This window comes from Chroicocephalus ridibundus, chromosome 15 (genome assembly GCF_963924245.1).
Source record: "Chroicocephalus ridibundus chromosome 15, bChrRid1.1, whole genome shotgun sequence".
NCBI classification, from domain to species: Eukaryota; Metazoa; Chordata; class Aves; order Charadriiformes; family Laridae; genus Chroicocephalus; species Chroicocephalus ridibundus.
The window spans coordinates 6,255,574-6,269,746 of record NC_086298.1 but is presented as its reverse complement, the minus strand read 5'-3'; the positions used below and the strand labels follow the sequence as shown (position 1 = coordinate 6,269,746).

The window sequence follows — 14,173 nt, the reverse complement described above, 5'->3', positions numbered from 1 at the left end:
ATGCGCCTGTGCCACACTCCACTATGCTTTCTGCTCCTCGGAGAAACAGATACCTATTTCTGTATCTATCCAAAAATAGGACACACTTTACCTTCTCCAGCTGATTCATTGCTTCTTGGTTCTGCTGTTTCTATGGAAGAAAAATGATATGCCAGTATTAAGAGAAAATACTCTCATATTGCTGAAACACATTTTCACATTAATCAAGTAGGATACATGCCCAATTACTGCAAACACAATTTCCATTATCCTTTCTGTAGAAGACTAGGAAGTTCGTCTTAGCTATTAAAAATAATAGATTCGAGTCTCCCTTCACAAATATGCCTTATATGCCAGGTATGTTTTTCATTGCGCAGTACATTACCATAGTTCTTCTCAAATACCACTACTGGAACCCTTGTATATATCTGAGCGTCCACTAACTTCAGTTACACTTGCATCCCACATTTATGAAATTAATTGTAGTAACCCTGATGTATTAGGATCATCACTTGAAAAGCTTTAAAAAAAAAAAAAAAAAACCACAACAAAAAACTCCCCAAAACCCGAACAAAAAACATAAGTCTAACTGAGACCTTAGACCTTTATCCCACTTAACAACTGGCCTTTAAGTCATGCAGAGCCGCACGTATGTTGGCAGGCTTCTGCAAAAGGTGGTATGGGGGAGCACGGAAGCCAAATGCAGAGAAAAGGGATAATTCTGTCCTAGCCAATTTTGATCTTATGGGTGAAGTATATGGGGATTTGTTGACCATACATAGTGCATCTTTAGATATGGGGTGAAGGAGACAAGGGTGACAGCTGTCTACAGGCTGCCACACAAACTGTGCTGCTGTGTTTGCCACTGGCTGTTGTTGTCCCCCTGGCAGTTTTCTCACAGATGCCTCAAAAGTAACTACATAATTAGTACTTTTTCCCCTTCCCAAAGAATGGACATTGGCCAACCTGTTTCTTTATTACTACTACTTCAACACATTTTGAAACACAACTGCAGATGGAAGGGTGATGAATTAGAGGTTTCGATTCTAGCAATGCCAGTGCACAATGTAACCAGGAAAAGCAAAGGCAAGACCACAAATGCATCAGAGGCCCTACATAGTTCCAGGCAAACAGAAAAGCAGGCAAACAAGGAGAATCCTGGGCGGGCAGTGCACTACACTAGGTACCTCTGCAGCCCAGTTAAAAGACAAAAATAAACAGAATGGAATAAAAATAACCCAAAACTAAAAATAAAACAACAAGAAGGGTCATGGGGTACACTGGGAAATGCTGAACTTTGGGAAAAGTGTAGTTTGAGGAACAAAATGGGGAAAAGTATTTCACACAAGAAAGGCTCTTTTCAGACTGAAACAAGTCCACCTAGCTGCATTTCTTGCAGTGTTAAAGCTGAAGGCTGAAAAGCAGCAGCAGGAATCCATGCAGGCCACAGGACAAAGCAGTTCATTCATCGTGCCAAGAGAAGCTCAGGATATGATCAGAAACCAGCCCCAGGCTCTCTCTTAGACCTATTGCTCCCACTCTGCTGATATATTTAGAACAGCATCATCACCTGCAGAAAGGAGGTTTTCACGCTGCTGCCAGCACCAGAATTCTGTATTTCAAGGATTCAGACCAGGATCAGAAATAGCTCTTTCATCAGGATGCTTATCATCCAGGGAAAGCACGATGAGATCAACAGAGCACGCTTAAATGGAAACAACAAAACTCTGTTTCATGTTCCTCAGATGAGCCAATACATTCACAAGTGGCCTTAGACTTTGATCCTCTTAACACGTTTTCCATACAGCCCATTTTGTTCCTTAAAAGTGCTGTGTAAGCAGCCTTCCTTGTGTCACTATGAGAGAACCCATAACCTTGCAGACACCCAGAGAGCATGGAGGAGCAGCAAAGACAATGTCAAACTGGTTGGTTGGATTGTTTCTTACCAATTCCTCTATCTTTGTAACGAGCTGTTTGTTAGTTAGATTGCTGGAATCCAGGGCTACTGCCAGCTCCTGGTAACGTGTCTGATGGGCACATGCAGATAGGAGAAAAAGGAAGGAGCAGGAGAGGAGGAGGGGAGGAAAAAAGCAATAATTAAAAAGGATAGAAAAATAAATCATCATCACAGTTTGATACAATCAGATTCTCCAAACAAAATAAAATCTATGGTTTCAACAAAAGCAGCTGGGACGTCAACATCTTTTATCCATTTCTGCCAAGGCTTCACTTGGACATAAAAGTGAATGAGAAATAAGAAGTGCAGGTGCATGGAAGCCACACTGTCCCCAGACTGGAAACACCTCTGACACCTGCCTCCTACTGTTGATCACAGCTACCCAGTTACAGCACAAGACAAGGCTAGACAGCGGTGTATGTGAGCTGTGCATTCAGTTAGGTCTCATTAACACTGCTGTAATCACAGAAGTCCCAATAAGCGATCAACAGTCACAAATAAGAAAGAAATAGACTGAGAACAACTTACTTCCATTTCCTTAATATTTGTGGAAGAAACAGCACTTTCCCCATTCACATACGACGTAGACTAGAAGTAAACCAGTCAAGTAAGTCAGTTTTATTGTAAGTCAGTTTTATTCCCCAAGGCAACAAATCACTATTAAGTAAGAACCGACTGTCACAATACTACTTCTTATAGCACCTTTCACTTCAAATTACCACACACAGGCACAAAAACCATACTTTTCTGGCTAAGGATAGATGCAGACTCCCCTTTGTGACAAGCTGATGTGAATTATGCAGATTGACTTGGATTCTTTTCCACTAAATCAAGAATACATCTTTCCATGAATACATGCTGTTGATTCATCCCACTCTGCTTTTCTTCCTACTGCTGAAATTTTACATTCCTAAAACAGGATTTTTTGCCTCTCAATGCTTAAATACGGTATTGTTTAGGAGGATGACTGCAGACACCTCTAAGATTGAAGAGTGTTTTCTTGAGCTGACTGCTCAAAACTCCACATCAAACATCAAGAGAATTAATAGAACAAATGGATCAAAATGAGGTTGTACCTGAGAAACCAGGCCATTGAGTTGTTCAGACAACTGGCGGAGACTTTCTGTTGATGAGATAGACCTGGGAACAAAGAAAGACCTCACGATGAAAATTTCTCCCAGAGAACTGCCCCCAGTCAGACCAGCACTGGGGAGGAATAAAACCTTAATTTGTTGGACACTTTGGGATCCCATTGCAAAGCTGTTTGAGAAACGCACACAGACACTCACCTGTTCTCATCCAAAGCATTTTTATGATCCTCAGCTTCATGAATCTGTGGATTGAAACACAAAAATTTACAAGCCTGTAAAAGAAGATGGGAGTCACATTTGTGAATGTGTCACTAAGACTTGATTACATCTGGGCTCAGGTTCCACAGCACCTGTAATTACTGCTTCCCAAAGAAAGATGAACTTAAAACCACCAACTCAGTCCTGGCTTACACATCATTTCTGAGTGGTGTGAGCCCAGGTTTCTTGGAATGGAGAAACTTAAGTGTTACAGGCTTTGTTTGCTGTTACTACTTAGCAGTATAACCAACACTTCGCTTTGCTTCAGTAGTGCTTCCCTTTCAGTACTTCAACTGAATCTTGAAAGGGAATGAAGACTGATCCGACTGGAGACATTCTGTCTTATTAAAGGCACTTTCTGCTAATGAAACAGGAGAGAAGGGGAAGGAAAATATCAGCTTTGGGAGATGCAGGGGCACGTGCGCACTAGTACTCTCTCTGTTCTCACAGACAGATACATGATGACTAGATGGAGAGTGGAGAATGTAGTATTTTTAACAGGAGAAAATCTGAACTAGTCATGTCATATTTATGAAGATCATCTTTCTCAGAAAAGACGTGGTATCGCTAACCAGTATTCAATGGTTCAACGGCAATATTCATAATGATTCACAAACCTGTGTCAGCTGCATGCTCCCAGGAGCAGGCAGAACAGAACCACAACTAGGTAGACTGTTGGTGTTAGATAGCACAGGGACATCGGTAGCAAGCTGTTCAGCATTACGAGTGGCAACATCGCTGTCAAAGTATGCCTGTCACAAAACACATCACAGGGATTACAGCCTTCATGCAAAATGAATGAAAACACACATGAACACATCACCTTGTGATCTGCCTGTGAAAACTAGACAGAGATGAACAATCAAATCATTTAGAAACACGTGGAGGGGAATCTGTGTTCTCCCCAGAGCAAACAGGTGACTGCATCAGCCCACAAACACACACCGTCCCAGACCTGTGCCCTCTCAGAGCCAGTCTGAAAGAACCCGTGTCCCATAATCAAACTCGCTTCTGTAATATGGGGCAATAATGTCACCCGACTCTAAGTTCACACACAGTACATTTACTGCAAAGGATTCGCCAAAAAGCAAGCGAGGGCAAAGCCAGATGGTAGTCCCTCTGCTTTGAAAAGCACTACCTTCAAGATGTGTCTGGGGAAAACACGGATCACTGTATGCAAATTGAGATAGAAAAGAACAGGTTAGTGACTACTTGAAAACTGGGTTAGTCAAACTCAAGTGCTCCACCTAAAACTCAGCAGAGTTTGTGGCATGCCATGAGCCACAAGTTTAGAAACAGATTTATGAAGAGGCCAAACTCAGGGTGGCTGGGAGCAGGTGCCTGTAGCCCTGCTGGAGCTATGAATGCCATGACTACAAGAATCTAAATAGAAAAGAGAAGGGCCAAAAAACTATTTCTGGACAGCAATGCAAGTTCTCATCCAGCCTTCGTGGAAGGATGAATAGCATCTGCTGACACCTCTACCAAGCCACAGTGAACCGGGCAATTTCATCTATCTTGTACAGCATCAGAGAGCCATAAAGGCCCAGAGCAGCACTCTAGTGTTTTATGGCAATTTATTTCATCATCCAGCTCCGGTAAGTCATCATTTAACAACACTACAAAGTAAATGAGATAATCTTTCAACATGCAACCCCACCAATATAGTGCAGCTCTGCTATTCCATCTGAAAGAGCTCCCTCTTATTTCAGTCATTTCCTTCTGGGCTCTTCACAGGAAACAAGAAATCTCTCTCTCAGCATTCCCCGTTTACCTGCTCAGCACTTCACTCATGAATCAAGCAGCAAAGAGAAAATACAGTAACAGTGAAGACAGATTTAATGAAAGCAATAAGCTGGAAGACTGCAGAGGTAAACAAATAGAATTTTCTCAATTTCTTTTTAGCAGGACAGATACTTGTGCTCTCAAAGAGCAATATATGTTGGGTGCTAATAGGAAGGTCAAGAATTCCCTTAGTCCCTCCAGCTACAGGTTACTTCACCTCTATTGGTTCAGACACTCATCAATACAGAACATCAGATGGACAGAAGGAACATCTTCCCCAGTACATCTCAAAAATGCTTCCTTATTTTTTGTCTTATCAGGACGTTATTTTTGCTTAATGCTTCAAGATGCAAAAACCAGTAAGGTGCCTTAACCACAAGAACTTCTTCCTCCACAATAAGCAGTTTTGAAATAAATAAAAAAACCCCAAAAAACTATTTGAACAGCTGAATTTGTTGGAAAGAGTTAGGAGCAAAGCAATTATCTTCTAATTTCTAGACTATGTTCTAATAATGTCAAATAAAAAGTTTGTAATTCTGGTCAGCTTAGCATATAGAATCCATTTGCTTTCACACAAAGGCTCCTATTTTGCTGGGTTTTCTGTGTTTCCCAGCCAAGAAAGCTGAAGTGGGTGAGAAGGGAGAAGTCTGCCTCATATTAAGACACCAATGGCAGCAATAGTTCAGCTGCTAATGATCAGCTTTTCTGCCCTATTAGCATCAAATGAGTTTCTGAACAGCATTTTCCTGACTCAGGATTTTTACAAGCTGGCAGCTGGAAAATCTTTCTTTCGTTACATACTGCAATTAAAGATTAGTTTTCAAATTATTCCTAAAACCGGAGACACAATAATCCACAAATTCCATAACAGCCAATCGGATCAAAATATATCTCTCCATGCTAAGGAAGCAGAGAAAAAAAAAAAGTGGGAAAACAAGAATGAATGGAAGTAATAAATTCTCCATTTTCAGAATGGGACTAAAACTGTAGACACAGGCAGGTCTTCACTGCAAGACCAAACGCCATCTCAGCAACAACAATGGACCACCCATCTTCGTCTTGCTCTCCAATGTGAAACCAGTCTCTTCCTCTGAGATCTAACTTATGCTGAGCTTATGAGCATTAAGTGAAAATACTCCCCATAACAAGCGTGAAACTTCAACCAAAACATGCTTTCTGATGCTAGACAGGCACATCCAGCACCCTCAAGGCTTGCGGTCACTCAAGTTCTGCTGATAATCAACCTACACATGTAAGGTCCAGGTGGAAAAACTTTCTACTGTTCACTCTGTGAGTTGGACAGAACAGCTGCTGTAAGTCACACAAAAAAAGGAGAAAAGGGATATAAAGGCAATTCAGAGTGAACATCATTCCACCTTGCAGGTTTCACTGCAACTCTCTGGTACCCCTGGTGATTGCTATAGTTACATTTATTGCTGGAGACACATAGATATGCAGTAAATACAATAATGAGTTACTTTATGACAACTAGACTGGAACAACGGTAGTAGGGAAATAAGCTACCAAAATGATGCAAGTGAAAATGAAAAGCAGAGCTTTGGTACAACAAACTTGGAACAAAATTCTGGGCTACAGAATTTGACTTCCCTGAGTTTCTATCACAATTTGAGCCTTATTTAAATAAACTGGCAGTCTGAAATTTTTTTTTTTTTAAAGGCTGTTTATGTTTGCTCCTGAACACATTCCTGTTGCTTATTGGCGTACCTCCTGCCCTCTCCTCTTCAGAGCCTGGGGAACACGAAGACAGTAAAGCCTGCAAATGCTTTGACTTGAAGTATCTGACTTCCTGCCTCAACATATTTAAACCCATGGTACTTGCCAGACTGTACATCACCTCTGCAAGTTTCGTCGTCTATCATAAAATGGGCTGGCTGGAATAACTAGACAGTTTACTTGGGGTAGCTGCTTCCCTGGACACGAGCCCTTCAGATCCAAGCCTCTAGGAAATAAAGCAATGACACCCAGAACAGGAGAAATACGGACTAAGAAAACACTACCTCTTCTAGTGCACTTCTCCTCAGCGGTTCAGTTAGTTTATTGCCTCACCCCGAATTCCTGGTTTTCCTCAAAGCTCGACCGTCCCAAGGAAGAGTTTTTAACAAGCTTCACTTTTTCACATGTTAAGTTTGACACAAACCAGCAGGAAACAAGCACTTATGAGCAATGGAAACACACGTTAACAAATAGCTTCATGTTAATAAAAACAGCAACAAAACTCAAGCAACTGACAGTGGATGTGTCAGGACAAGGTTCCATCCAAAAAAATCGAGGTCAGTGTAAACAGAACCCGAAGCATGCAGCAGGGAGAGGGAGTCACTGCGAGGGACGCGAGCACTGCCTCACCTTCCTCTTGTCCAATGAGGGTATGGCTACCCCATTGGAGCGGTTAAGGTCTGACACCAGCACCTTCAGAATGTTCTGAATCTAAAGGAGGCGAAAGAAAAGGGGAAAGAGAAACGGCTCAGAAAAGGACAGCGAGAAAATGTCAATCAAAGGCAGCCAAAGAAACCAGCATCCTCCAGTTCGTTAGGAGCACGCAGCTCAAAACAGCAGCTCTGGACACACCCAGGGCTGCCCAACAGCGTTGTATGATGAGACACCGCTTCGGCACATACCCCGACTCCAGCGTCCACCTTCCAGGAGAGGTGGTGCTAACTGCTGCAGCACACGTCGTAACTGGCAATACGGGCATCTATGCCATTCAGGTTTTACTCTGGTCATGTTGTTCAGAAAACCAAAGAACAAATGAATTTGGGAGGAAAGAATGAGACACTCACATTCTCTGGAGGCTGCTGGTCATCATTGGTGGGAGTCTCGGGTCTACTGCCTTCCTTAGTTTTGCGTTTTTTCTTGGTTCCTGCAGTTGCTCCAGGGCTATTCTTCTGCTGATATTCCTTCAGCTGTGAAAAAAAGAATAATCTGAAGTGCAAACAGAATATGCCTTCTATGAGTATAATGTCAGAAAAAAAAAAACAAAACCCTCCACTGGGTTCAGATCAAGCGTAAAGACGAGAGAAACATTCTTCAAAGAGTTAGTCCCTCTGGGGAAAAAAAATAAAAATCAAAACAAGTCCAGAGAAGCCTAAAGTAAAAGCCAGTGTGATGGGTTTATGCCAAGAGGCTCAAACTTATAAATGTTCAACTTTTGCATACAGCTAATGATGTTCTTGGGAAACAACTTCATACTCTATACTGCATCTAAAAGGAGATTAAAAGACATTTTGGGGTTGTTTTTTTTTTAGGGTTATAATTAAGAGCAGTAAGGGAAAATTAATACAGGGCAATTAATCCTGAATGTAAAGTGAAAAAACACTTTAGGAAGATCTTCCACTCTGTGAAGGATTTTAAAAAGGAAAAAGACGGACAACACATTAATGCAGATACTGTAATAACTGCGAACTCAGGGGAGAAGCAATCTACAACTGATTTTTAAATCTTACTCATTTCACCCAGGAAAAGCCAGTCTGATAAGCTGTAACTTGAACCCTGACAGCTCTTCCGGCATTGCTGTGGATGTTATCGAACACTTAAGCCCAAACCCGGGGAGTCCTGGGCAGTTATATGTAAATATAACTTCCACCAGCACCGCCCACACACCCCCACCGCCCCCAAACGCCCCCGTCCCCGCTGCGCCAGCCGCCGGGCGGGCAGGGCACGGCTGCGGCTCAGGATGGGGGGGGGGGGGAGGGAAATAAATTAAGAAGAAGGATCCCATTATTCAGAGGATTTCAAAATGGAAGCCTGGACTGCTCCAGGACACTTTCTCGTTCGCATGACTTTGACACACAGTCGCATCCCGCCGGGACGCGCGGGGACCAGCTTCCCCCGGGGAAATAATAAAAACAAAATAAAATAAAATAGAAAAAGATGGGGAGGAAGGAAAACAACCAAAGCGGGGCGGGCAGCCCGCACGGCACCGCGGCAGCCCGGGCCCGGCTTCCCCACGGCCGCCTTCCCCCGGGCCGGGGGCGGCCCCGCCAGCGGGGAAGGCCCGGCCGCAGCCCCGGGCACCGGGGGGGCTCCCGGCGGCCCCACCGCGGCCTGGCCCGGCCCGGACTGAGGGGGCGGCGGCGGCCGGGCCTGGCCCGCGCCCCTCGGGGGAGGCACGGCCCGGCGGCCCCGATCCGCGCGGGGCCCGGGGAGCCCGGCCGCCGCCAGCCCCCCCGTCCTGTCCCGTCCGGTCCCCGCCGTCCCCTCACCTTCTTCTTGGCCGCCGCCAGCCTGCTCTGCCTGCTGCCGTCCGCCATGTCCGCCCCGCGCCCGGGCCACGTCAGCCGCGGCGGGGAGCGGCGGGGGCGGCCGCCAGACTCCGCCCCGCCCGGCTCCGGGCCGGGCCGGGCCGCAGCACGGGGCTCGGCGGGGGGCGGCCTCGCTCCGCTGCGGCCCGGTGGCCCCGGGTAATGCCGGCTACACACCCGGCCGGGGAGCGGGGCGGGCGTCCCCCGCCTGCGCAGGGCGCGTCCTGCAGCTCCGCGTCGCCGTTTTATCCTGTGGTGTCTGAGCGCTGCCTTTGAAGTGGCGGCTGGCGCGGGCGTCGGGTGTCGCCGGCCTGTGATCCCGTTCCCAGGTCCTCTGACCTTCTAAGCGCTGGCCGCTGTGGCCGGGCCGGGAATGGCACTGGACCCCGGAGCGGGTGTTGGTGTCCAGGCCGTGGTAGCGGGGATGAGGCCTTGGAAGGTGACCTGGTTTGAGCGACACGAGACTCGTTTCTCTTCTAATGCTTGGGAAAACTGTGCTTTTAGAAGACTCTGGTGTCTGATTTGGTGAAAATATTCACTCTCCAGCCAGCTCTGGGGTGTGGGTTTCGAGGTCTCGGTGTTTTGGGGCTCGCCAGGTGTGGGGACGAGGAGGAGCGAGACCCGGGCGCTTGCCCCAGGCTGCCAACAGGGTTATTCCATACCAGGAATGTCCCATTCAATATAAATTGGAGGTTTGCTCAGGAGTTCTCTCTCTCTCCCTTGCTGGCTGCCACCCTGAGCACTCCTCGCCCCGGTGCCGGACCCTGAGCCCGTCCCTTCCCCCCGCCGCCGCCGCCGCGCTCGCAGAGTCCCACGTTGGCTGTCCCTGCCGGGAGCGCATGGCTTCCGCGATGGAATGGGCTGGGGATGGGCCTCGTGTGCTTTGTATTGGCATCGGGATCAATACTGGTTCTTCAGCATTATTAATGTTAATTATTAAGTGTTAGTGTATTGCATCTGTTTATATGTCAACCCTCGGGTTTCCTTGTTTTTCCCTGATTCCCCTTCCCAGGTGGGGAGGGCTCATCGCGTGAGAGAATAATTGTCTGAATGACAATAACCGTAACAGAAGGCTATGGCTGCACGCCCGGGAGCTGCGCGGGGCCCTCAGCGAGCGCTTCCCCTGCCCGGCAGGATGTGGGGGGCAGCCAGCGGCTCGGGCAGTGGCAGCTTCTCCTCTATAAATATATATATATAATATATAATGGCATGAGTGACCCCATGGGGAGCCAGAGCACTCCCTGAGACCCCATTCCGACTGGGGCCCCGGAGCTGGGGCTGCTCTGAGGTGTTTTTTGGAAGGCGTTATCACCTCGGTTGCGGTAATTGGGGTAATTACGCCCTGTGCTACCTGCAGCTTTGTAGGGGGGGGTGGGGGGGGTTCCCAGGCTGGGCCATGTGAACGGAGAACTACAACTCCCGGCGTGCTCCGCGGCGGAGACGGGACTACAACTCCCGGCGTGCCCCGCGGCAGGGCTCCTGCTCCCGGCGTGCCCCGCCCCGGAGCGGCGGGAGGCGGCAGCCCTGGCCGAGCGGTCCCCGCCGACCGCGGGCCGCAGCCCGCCCCGCCGCCCCCCCGCCCTGCCGCGGCCTCTGCCCAGGAGGTAGGACCCGGTTCCCCGCTGTCCCACTCCCCTCCCTCGCTCCCCTGCCCCCGCCGAGGCGGCCCGGCCCCGCCGTGGGGGTACCCGGCCTCTGACGCGGCGGCCCCTCTGCTTTACCAGGACCCCCGGTGGCGGCCGGCGGAGCGGCGCGGCCGGCTTCAAGTCACCGGTGAGTCCCCGCCCGGGCTCGGGGGGGGAGGTGGTCCCTGCTCGGCGGCTGCCCCCGGGGCCGGCCCTGCCGCCCGGCAGCCGCTCGTACGTCCCCGGCCCGGCGGGGGGTGTTTTTCATGGAGGGTGAAGTTCCCCGTTGCCCGAGTCCCTGCCGGCCCTGCGGTTTGGCGCTGCACCGTCCTGGGAGCTTCTCTTAAAAGCCAAATTGTGATTTTTATTTTTTTATTTTCACTTTACACTGTAAATCTCCAAAATGCTGTTGAGTATGATCTGGAGCAGGCTGATGTTACATAAACTCACAAAGATTTTACATGAGCTTCCCCTCATCCCCGCCAAGGAGATATTTTTTTCCCTTTTATTTTTTCTCCTTTTTGATCCAATGACACGTAGCATATTTTCTGATCACTGCCCACCAGCCGGGTAGCATCTCAGCCAGGGCTGAGTTAGTGTTAAACATCTTCTGTGCTCTACAGATCCCGTCTCCAAGGGCCTGCCAACCTCATGGAGCCAACGAAGAAGCCCTGCGCTATGAAATTGAAGAGCTGAAACAGAAAGACCTTGCTCTGGACCAGGAAATTGCACAATTGTTGTCTGAGTATGTCGTTGGCAAGCTCAGTGTTCCCTGTGATGCCTCAGTTATTTTTGTTTTTAAAACAAAATATGGTCTAGGAATTAGAGCTAAAAGCAAACCTCTTGTGATGCCATTTTTATCATGGTGCTATAAAGTGTTGATTACAGTGTTGTTTTGAGTTATGGGACCTGTTAAAGATGAGGGAATTCTTTCTGGTTTATTTGGTAAAGCAAAACAAGTTTTAGTAGGACCTTGGATAAAAAGATTTTAACTTTACCCCAGATGCTGCTGAGGTAATTATGTGTAAATGGGGAACGAATAATTTTAACTATGGTGAGACTTCAACATGTCATGCTACCAGAAGAGCTTGATCATGTGAGAATGAAAATTCAGATCATGACTTGCATGACCTGCCCAATTTAGTCCTAGGTAAAATTATTTCCTTTTTTGTTCCCCCTTGATCAAATGTTCTGTGACTTGTTCAAATGTCTGCTTTGTGTCTGAGGCGAGTGGGTTAAACCTTTGTGTCTGAGAAGCAGAGGTATTTTCCAGACAAGCAAGTGGCCCGCAGAACGCTGTGGCCTGACGGGTGCCACGTACAGGGTCGTGCAACTGTTTTATTGTGGTTTCTTATGACACACTGTGGCAGCTGCTTGTTAGCAGCTGTTCTGAGATAAAATTGCTGCTTGATTATTTTTTTTTTTTAAGAGAGAGAATCTCTGTGGGTTATTCGTTGCGAAGGAGTGATATTTTCTAAGATAATGTGTAGTGCGTGAGATGGAAATGGTAGCACAACAAAGGCTGTTCCAAAAGCTGGGGGGGGGGTTATCCTCAAGGATAAATAGACCTTAAATATTTTTTTGTTACCTAGATGCAGATTAGAGATTTGTATAAATCAAATTCACTGCAGCCTATTCCTATTTCTACTTGATTCTGAGAACTCAGGGAGTGGATTGTTGGGGTTTTTTGGTAAGTCTTGATGTGGGAAAAACCCTCAAAATGAGGATTTGCTGATTTTTGTAGCTTTCATGTTTATGACTTGTAGCAACAGTACTTGCTGCCTTCAGATTCAGCTTTTGACGTGCTGGGCTTGTGTATCTCAAATATCCTCTCTGTACTTGGTCAGCAGCGGCAGCACTCGCTATGCTGCAGCAGCAGCAGCAATCCTGCTGTGTCATTTTTTTTTTTCTATCATTTTTTCTATGATTTTTGACCTTTCTGGCTTTATTGTTACAGAGGCTACAGCCTGGAGGAATTGGAGAAGCACATCTCTCTGCTCCATGAGTACAATGATATTAAAGATGCTGGACAGATGCTGCTAGGCAAGCTGGGTAAGGAAGGGGAAAGCTGTGGAAGAACTTCTTAGACGAAGTTTTCATGTAGACAGAGAGAGAAGCTACTGCGCCATGAAGGCAGAGCTTGTTTTAAGGATTCTTCATTCTAGGCTTATATTACCTAATCACCAGTGCAAGCACAAATGCTTTTGTTGTTATTTTCTTGGGAGGTTTTTAGAACTGAACAAGTGAAATAATTGTTATTTACCACTATTTTAGCCTGTGTTATGAATTGCCAAAACTTTGTAAGTCTTACTGATTTTTGTCAGGTTTGCTCTTCACGCACTTAAACAAGAAAAGTGTTGAGACAAGCGGGGAGCAAAACTGCAAAATCTTTGGTTTTGTGGCTATGGAAGGTTCTATGGGATAGTTAGAGGCTACTGGGAGGAAAGTACAACTTCTCTGATCGATCTGATCTTTGTTTAATGAAAGCAATGGTATTTCTTTCTTTTCTAGCTGTTATCCGAGGGGTTACTACAAAGCAGCTCTACCCTGAATATGATCTGGAGCTTAGCGACTAGTATTGAACCTGAAGACTGCCACGTCCTGCAAAAATGACTGTTACTGGCCCATTATGTTTTAGTGTCCTAGTGGTTTAGAACTGACGTAAGGTGGCCTCAGAAATATGTATGTAGAATTGCAACAGCGTATGGGTTAACAGCCTCATTTCTAGGAAGCTTTGGAACGTGAAAGTTGTTGAATCTACCAACCGTTTCCTGCTTGTGGGAAAGGGATGTAGGACTTTGGATAATTTCTTCTACTACCTGATGAACAGTATTTTTATTTTTTTATTGGAAAGGTTGGAATTCAGGTTGGTGTTAAGACTTCCCATGGAGCCTTTGCTTCTCTACGACATCCAGGGGCTATTTGGATACTGAATTGCTAGAGGAAGTGAGGGCATACACATGTGCAATGTAATAGCTGCTTTGAAAGAAAAGGAAAAAACCCTCAGAAGTAGGGAGGGAAGAAAGCTGAAGTTGTGGTGATTTGGGGTTTTTGTTTTGTTTTATGATCAAATCTGGATAAGTCTGGGTGTTCTGCATTTCTGTACTTAACTGCTCTGGTATCTAGAGGTTTTGTATCATTTCTTGTAGTAAATGGCAAAATGTGAAGTTGTGTTGAACTGTCCCGTCTGAATAAAGCAGCTATCACATTTCTCAGTAA

At 46.4% G+C, this 14,173-nt stretch overlaps 2 protein-coding genes across 7 annotated transcripts in view; one reads left to right on the top strand and one right to left on the bottom strand.

Moving 5' to 3' along the window:
• Positions 1–9,559, bottom strand: part of GOLGA2 (golgin A2) — a 23,035-nt gene extending 13,476 nt beyond the window's left edge. Inside the window, exons 1-9 of one of the 6 annotated variants that reach the window (XM_063352670.1) lie at positions 9,291–9,559; positions 7,869–7,991; positions 7,435–7,515; positions 3,903–4,037; positions 3,226–3,269; positions 3,013–3,076; positions 2,465–2,524; positions 1,926–2,006; positions 92–130 (exon numbers count right to left, since the gene is read on the bottom strand). In XM_063352670.1, the coding sequence (XP_063208740.1) occupies positions 92–130; positions 1,926–2,006; positions 2,465–2,524; positions 3,013–3,076; positions 3,226–3,269; positions 3,903–4,037; positions 7,435–7,515; positions 7,869–7,991; positions 9,291–9,338 (675 nt within the window). In that variant the 5' untranslated portion in view covers positions 9,339–9,559. The remainder of the gene's footprint in view (positions 1–91; positions 131–1,925; positions 2,007–2,464; positions 2,525–3,012; positions 3,077–3,225; positions 3,270–3,902; positions 4,038–7,434; positions 7,516–7,868; positions 7,992–9,290) is intronic. The other 5 variants (XM_063352665.1, XM_063352668.1, XM_063352666.1 and 2 more) reach the window with 5 other exon arrangements.
• Positions 9,337–14,173, top strand: SWI5 (SWI5 homologous recombination repair protein). Its single transcript, XM_063353425.1, has 6 exons — positions 9,337–9,488; positions 10,718–10,933; positions 11,054–11,102; positions 11,578–11,699; positions 12,912–13,006; positions 13,466–14,173. The coding sequence occupies exons 1-6, from the start codon at positions 9,337–9,339 to the stop codon at positions 13,528–13,530; spliced, it is 699 nt and encodes a 232-aa protein (XP_063209495.1). The 3' UTR covers positions 13,531–14,173.